The sequence below is a fragment of the Nomascus leucogenys genome, chromosome 10, assembly GCF_006542625.1.
Source record: "Nomascus leucogenys isolate Asia chromosome 10, Asia_NLE_v1, whole genome shotgun sequence".
Classification (NCBI taxonomy): domain Eukaryota; kingdom Metazoa; phylum Chordata; class Mammalia; order Primates; family Hylobatidae; genus Nomascus; species Nomascus leucogenys.
The window spans coordinates 882398-890064 of NC_044390.1; the positions used below are offsets into that span (position 1 = coordinate 882398).

General features: G+C 49.8%; 1 protein-coding gene across 2 annotated transcripts in view; it reads right to left on the minus strand.

Annotated features, from left to right (window-relative positions):
- Positions 1 to 7116, minus strand: part of LOC100594417 (zinc finger protein 586) — a 79393-nt gene extending 72277 nt beyond the window's left edge. The window contains exons 1-2 of one of the 2 annotated variants that reach the window (XM_003277242.2): positions 6894 to 7116; positions 175 to 301 (exon numbers count right to left, since the gene is read on the minus strand). In XM_003277242.2, the coding sequence (XP_003277290.2) occupies positions 175 to 301; positions 6894 to 6929 (163 nt within the window). In that variant the 5' untranslated portion in view covers positions 6930 to 7116. The remainder of the gene's footprint in view (positions 1 to 174; positions 302 to 6893) is intronic. The other variant, XM_030819484.1, reaches the window with a different exon arrangement.
- Positions 7117 to 7667: the final 551 nt, after the last annotated feature.

Genomic DNA, 7667 nt, shown 5'->3' on the forward strand with positions numbered 1-7667 from the left:
CCTGCTCAAGGAAAGGAGAGGGCCGTACATACACCTCAGTCCAACCAACAACAGAAGCTCTCCAGAGAACTGGAGAATGAAGCTGTGTCCATGGTCCTGATGTGAGAAAGAGATAAGGCATAAAGGTGAGGGGCAGAGACTAACTCAGGTCACAGGTGAATATGAATACCTTACCCAGGGAGGATATAAGTGTCAAGGTCTCCAGCATCACGTCACGGTACAGGCATCTCTGAGCCTCATTAAGAAGACTCCATTCCTCCATGGAAAAGTTTACAGCCACATCTTCAAAGGTCACACTGCTCTGTTACGATGGGGATAGATGAAACCACAAATGGCCCCTATGCTGAAGAACCACAATCCACTTCCCCAACATATCTACCCTTGCTCATCCTCCTCCTCCCAGGATCCCCAACTCAGAGGAGAAATTTTGCCCACTAGTGCCACTGTGTTCTCATGGGACCATTAATCAGGACACATAGCCATCAGCAACAAGAGGCAGATAAGCAAACAGGTATCTATGCTGTGGTCCTGAAATAAAGGGGTCCATCCTCTCCTTTCTAGCAATTCCCCTGGTATAGCAAAGGTCACATGAATCCCAATGCAGTGCCTGAGGCCTTTCAAACATAATCCTTATGTACGTACACATCCTTCACATCTTTGGACACCACAGACACATGCCAACTGCCACCACCACCTAACTGCCCACACCATAGGCCTCTCTCTGGTCTTGCTAGAAGTTAAAGTGTTTTAATCCCCCTTTCTTCTACTGGTAAGAGTAGGAGTTTCACCCTAGAGTTATGATGATGGCCAAACACACAACATCTGACACTGAACACAAGTCATCAAGAAAGTTCATTAATCAAATATGCTCAGAGCTTGAGAGAAGAGGACACCACTCACCACACAGAGCCACATGGGGGTTGCACTATGCCTAAGAGAGAGTGGCTGGGCACGGTGGCGCATGCCTATAATCCCAGAATTTTGGGAGGCTGAGGCGGGTGGATCACCTGAGGTCAGGAGTTCGAGACCAGCCTGACCAACAAGGTGAAACCCCGTCTCTACTAAAATACAAAAATTAGCCAGGTGTGGTGGCATGTACCTGCAGTCCCAGCTACTCAGGAGGCTGAGACAGGAGAATCACTTGAACCTGGGGGATGGAGGCTGCAGTGAGCCCAGATGGCACCACTGCACTCCAGCCTGGGCAACAGAGCGAGACTCAGTCTCAAAAACAAAAAAAAAGAGAGAGAGAGAGTAAGCAGGGATTGTGGTATGTAAGCTTTGCTCAATCAAGAGGGTGTGATAGTCCCTGATGCTCTTAAAAGAATGCAACTGGCTTGTTTTTATTTTTAATTTTTGAGACAGGGTCTTGTTCTGTCACTCCTGCTGGAGCATAGCCACAATCACAGCTCACTGCAGCCTGAACTTCCTAGGTTCCAGCAATCCTCCCACCTCAGCCTCCTGAGTAGCTGGGACCACAGGTGTGCGATACCACACCCAGCTGCAACTGGCTTGTTTGAATAACTCTGTGGGTAGAAATGAAATTGAAACCTGCGCCAGGTGCAGTGGCTCACGCCTGTAATCCCAGCACTTTGGGAGGCCAAGGCGGGCCGATCACGAAGTCAGGAGATCAAGACCATCCTGGCTAACATGGTGAAACCCTGTCTTTACTAAAAATATAAAAATTAGCCGGGCGTGGTGACGGGCGCTTGTAGTCACAGCTACTCGGGAGGCTGAGGCGGGAGAATTGTGTGAACCCAGGAGGCGGAGCTTGCAGTGAGCTGAGATCCGCCACTGCACTCCAGCCTGGGCGACAGAGCAAGACTCGTCTCAAAAAAAAAAAAAAAAAAAAAAACTGAAACCTGCTACAAATAAATAATAACCAGGAATTCTGCCTAGTCCTCTTGATTAAAAGGGTAGTTAGGCTAGGACACATTATCCAAAAGAGCAGAGTGGGGAGGAGGATTTGCACTCAGACCATTTGAGGTAGTACTGGTATCACCAGACATAAATGTAGCACATGATACTGACCTTAACTTTAGGGCTTACACCATAATGTGGCTGACATCATCCACAGTAGTCTTGGTAAATTAAAAAGGAATCCAAAATTACCACAGAATTCCGATGTTTCTCAATAGCAGTGGTAGCCCCAAATCATTCTATGAAGCCCTCCATGCATAAATCCACAGACAAAAAGAACCACTAGCATTTTCAGATATTTATGGTGCTATTCCACTTCTGGGCTGCATTTGCTATCCTCAGAAACTATGACTTTTTATTTATTTATTATTATTATTTTTTTTTGAGATGGAGTTTCACTCTTGTTGCCCAGGCTGGAGTGCAATGGCATAATCTCGGCTCTCCGCAACCTCCGCCCCCCAGGTTCAAGTGATTCTCCTGCCTCAGCTGCCTGAGTAGCTGGGATTAGAGGCATGTGCCCCCATGCCTGGCTAATTTTACATTTTTTAGTAGAGATGGGGTTCCTCCATGTTGGTCAGGCTGTTCTCCAACTCCCGACCTCAAGTGATCCGCCTGCCTCGGCCTCCGAAAGTGCTGGGATTACAGGTGTGAGCCACCGCGCCTGGTTGACTTTTTTTTTGAGACAGAGTTTCACTCTTGTCGCCCAGGCTAGAGTGTAATGACAGAATATCGGTTCACTGCAACCTCTGCCTCCCAGGTTCAAGCGATTCTCCTGTCTCAGCCCCCAAATAGTTGGGATTACAGGTGCCTGCCACCATGTCAGCTCCTTTTTTTGTATTTTTAGCAGAGATGGGCTTTCACCATATTGGCAACGCTGATCTCGAACCCCCGACCTCACGTGATCTGCCCACCTTGGCCTCCTAAAGTGCTGGGATTACAGGCGTGAGCCACTATGCCCGGCAACTATGACTTTCTTCTGTCCACCTAACCCCATTCAAAGCCCAGAACCATTGGTCATCAATCTCATGCATAGTGATTCTCACAAGGTGACCATATTTGCCTCCATATCCACCAGGCTGAATCAAACACCCCAGGCCACACCAAAGTCATCTCAAAATCTTGGTAAGGCCACAAAGTGGCCAATAAACACAAGCTCCAGCCTGAGTGTCATCTTCCCTCATCTACTCCTATGTGTCAGCATGCATCTCAAGTCTATTCATTCCTTGGAAGCATTATGTCACTTGCCAAACTAGGCTGTCAGATGTATCCTCCCTTTCCAGCCTGGCCAAGATGGTGAAACCCCGTCTCTACTAAAAATACAAAAATTAGCCGGGCATAGTTGCAGGCACCTACAATCCCAGCTACTCAGGAGGCTGAGGCAGAAGAATCACTTGAACCCGGGAGGCGGAGGTTGCAGTGAGACGAGATCGCACCACTGCACTCTAGTCTGGGCAACAGAGCAAAACTCTGTGTCAAAAAAAAAAAAAAAGAAGAAGAAGAAATAGATATATCCTCCCTTCATGGCCATTTACCTCCCTCACCTGTGTTTCTGAAATCCAATACCATCACCAGGTAAACAAGCAGGAAACCGAACCTCCACTTCCTGTCCAAGTGTCATCAACATAATCTGAAGGTTGTGCCTTCCAAATGTGAGCCATGACTCAATCATCTCAGTCCACACAGTAGTTACCATATATTAGATACCCCCAATATGAACCCTTCCCCAGATATTTGCATCTATGTGTCCAGCTGCCCATTTAATAGCTCCACCAAGTAGTATCTAATACATTTTAGAATCTTAATATGGCTGTGATATTGTGAAATATATATTTGGTTATCTCCTTTTCTGGCATGCAACTCCTAAAATTCATGAAATTCTCAAATTTATAAGTGACTTTGAATGGTAATGAGTTGAATGATGGTTGGTAACCCCTAGATAACTTCAGGATGGAGACTGGTCAGGGAAAAGACTATGTCGGGATTCCAGGTCTGGAAAGTTCAGCCCCATACCCCAATCTCCAGAAAGGAGAGAGGGGGCCAAAGGTTAAGCTAATCAGCATTGGCCAATGATTTAATTAATCATGCCTATGTAATGAAGCCTCCATAAAATCCCATAAAGACAGGGTCTGGGGAGCTTCCAAATAGCCAAACACATGGAAGTTCCTGGACGGTGGTGTGCCTGAAGCTCTGGGTCGCTTCCCCTTATGCATCTCTCCATCTGTAACCTTTGTAATAAATATTCTTTAAAATAAACTGGCAAATTAAAGCATCTCCTGAGGTTTTGTGACTGGCTCTAGCAATTTAATGGAAGCCGAGGAAGGGGTCATGGGAACCTGATTTTTAGCAAGTCAGTCAAAGGACAGGCAAAAAAAAAAACATCCTGGGGCTTGTGATTGGCATCGAAAGGGGTTGGTGGACAGTCCCATGGGACTGAGACTTCACCCTGTGGGATGTGATGTCCACGGGAGAACTACTTGGAGTATGAGGAAAACCATCCACACGTATCTAGTCACAGAAGTACTCTGTGTTGATTGTTGTGGGGGAGAGCAGAGCAAAAGCAATTTGTGTTTTTTTCCACGTAGAATGGCCAAAACAAACCTCCTGATAGCCTCAGTGAATATCAGTTGCTCATCTCAGTTGACGCAGCTCCCATTGCTATAGCTGCTGAGATAAAAAACCCAGGGTGTTTCCTGAATCCTCTCAAGCTCTCACTGTTCACATTTAAAAATTGTGTTGCCGGGCTGGGCATGGTGACTGAAGCCTGTAATCCCAGCACTTTGGGAGGCCAAGGCAGGTGGATCACGAGGTCAGGAGTTCGAGGCCAGCCTGGATAAAATGGCGAAACCCCATCTCTACTAAAAATACAAAAATTAGCTGGGTGTGGAGGCATGCGCCTGTAATCCCAGCTACTCGGGAGGCTGAGGCAGGAGAATCGCTTGAACCCGGGAGGTGGAGGTTGCAGTGAGCCAAGATTCCACTATTGCACTCCAGCCTGGGCGACAGGTCCAGACTCCGTCTCGGGGAAAAAAAAAATTGACTTGCCCCTCTAAAAAACACAAATCCAGATCTAGCCACATTGCCTAAGACACAACTCTAGTCCATTAATCCTCACCTCGACTAGGGCAGTAGCTTCCAGTTTGATCTTCCTCCTCCCTCAACCGCACAGTCTGTTGCCCACTCTGTAACCAGACAGTGCCTATTAAGAAATTGGTAACATCACCTCACCCCTCTAGTTTCACTTTTAAGTAAGTATTTGCACACCCCAGTATCAGTTCCTGGGTGAACCCTCCACATGTGTTACATCAGTTGACAGACATAGCAACAACTCCCCATAACCTATGTCACTGATGTAGGTTTGAGGTTTGAGGTTTTTCCAAGATCCCCAGATTGAAGGACTGGAGAAATGGCACTTAAGTGTCCAAGGAGGTGCGGTGGTTCCTGCTTGTCATCCCAGCACTTTGGGAAGCCGAAGCAGGAGGACTGCTTGAGCCCAAGGGTTCGAGACTAGCCTGGGCAACATGGCGAAACCCCATCTCTCTTTTTTTTTTTTTTTTTGAAACGGAGTCTCTCTCTGTCGCCCAGGCTGGAGTGCGGTGGCGCAATCTCGGCTCACTGCAACCTCTGCCTCCCGGGTTCAAGCGATTCTCCTGCCTCAGCCTCCCAAGTAGTTGGGACTACAGGTGTGTGCCACCAGGCCTGGCTAATTTTTTGTATTTTTAGTGGGGGGGAGGGTTCACCGTGTTAGCCAGGATGGTCTCGATCTCCTGACCTCGTGATCCGCCCGCCTCGGCCTCCTAAAGTGTTGGGATTACAGGCGTGAGCCACCGCGCCCGGCCGCGAAACCCCACCTCTACTAAAAATACAAAAAGCCGGTTACTCGGGAGACTGAGATGAGAGGCTCTCCTGAGCCCAGGGAGGTCGAGGCTATGCTGCGCTGTGATCGCGTCACCGCAATCCAGCCTGGGTGTCGAGTGAGAACCCGTCGCCGGAAAAAAAAAAAAAAAAAAAAAAAAAGACGCCAAGATCTAGACATGTGGGTTAGGATGAGGACCAGTGAGGGACTGGAGCATTCCCTACTTCCTTCTGTGGGTTCCCTAAGTGCTTCTGTAGCCATGAGGTGTGCCAAAAGGCAGGGCTTTCACAAATGTGTCCGTGCTCGGATTCGATAGGCTTCTCTGTAAGCTTTTTCTGGCCCTGCAGCCAGATGACCTCAGACTGAGTCTCTAATCTTGTGGCCCAGTGCTCAATGTCACCTCTCAATGCCTCGATGTCCTCATCACTGCCTTCAACTCTGTTCTTCCTTTGAACATGTTTTGGGAATCGTAACTCTAACACAGATTTCCTCCTTTGTTCAAAACTGTCCATGGATTCTAGCGTTTTCACAGTCAAAGTTCAACCCTCAGCCTGGTACTGAAGAGACAACTCCGCCTCGGCCAGGCGCGGTGGCTCACGCCTGTATTCCCAGCACTTTGGGAGGCCAAAGCGGGCGGATCATCTGAGGTCAGGAGTTCGAGACCAGCCTAGCTAACATGGTGAAACCCCGTGGTGGCACACGCCTGTAATCCCAGCTACTCGGGAGGCTGAGGCAGGAGAATCGCTTGAACCCGGGAGATGGAGGTTGCAGTGAGCCGAGATCGCGCTACTGCACTCCAGCCTTGGCGACAAGTGAGACTCCGTCTCAAAAAAAAAAAAAAAAAGAAATAACTCCGGCTCACACTTCTTTCCCAGCAGACACACGATGTCCCCGTGTTCCGCATCCTCCTGCCTCAGTCGCGCCTGCAGGCCTTTGCCCTCCGCCAGTCTCGCTCTGCCGACCGCATCAACGGGGTGTCGGAAACAGGGATCCCACCCGCCGGCGCCTCTCTGTCCCGGTCAGAGGCCTGGGCTGCAGGGACGCGAGGAGGCGCCCCTCACGATCAGGGGCCTCAGGGTCCGGGTGGGTAGGGTGGGTGAGGCCCGGAGGTCGCAGCGCTCACCTGAGCATGGGCCCTCAGAGCGGCCGCTGCCGCCATGACTCTGGGCAAAAGCGGGGGACGCAGGCTCGGCGGTGTTCCTGTCGTTGTCCTGTCCCGGGTCGCGACCAGCGGCGTCGCCTAGCCTCAGATCCGCCTGTGTGCAATGGCCACAACCACTTCTCCCGAGCTCGTCCAGACCCACCGTCGCCGGATAGACCTGACAGGCCAAAATGGCTGCCACGGCTAGGACGCCGGAAGCCCCGTCTTGACTTTACGTGCCCCGGCAATGGCGCGGCTTCTCTGAAGCTTCATTGGCTCGGCCGCGCTTTCCATTCCGCAGGGCGGATTCTGGGTAATGTAGTTCCCAGACATGGGCAGCGCTCAAGGTGGCTTTCTTTAGACTTTCGGAAGAAAGGGCCAAGCTCCACTGCGCAGGGCGCTAGGAAACGGCGACTCCAGGTCCAGATGCCGAGGAGGGCCTCCCATCTTAGAAGAGGCCATACGCACATTTCTGCGGGTACTGTGTGCAACTGATTGCCCGCGTTTGGAGACTTATTTCAGTCAGAATTTGTGACGCTCGGCTTCTTCCTTTTCTTTTTTCTTTTTTTTAAGACATTGTTCTCTCTGTTACTCAGGCTGGAGTGCAGTGGTGTGATCTTGGCTCACTGCAGCCTATGCCTCCCGGGTTCAAGTGATTCTCGTGCCTCAACCACCCGAGTAGCTGGGATTACAGGCGTGTGCCACCACACCCGGCTAATTTTTGTATTTTTAGTAGAGACAGAGTTTCCTCATTTT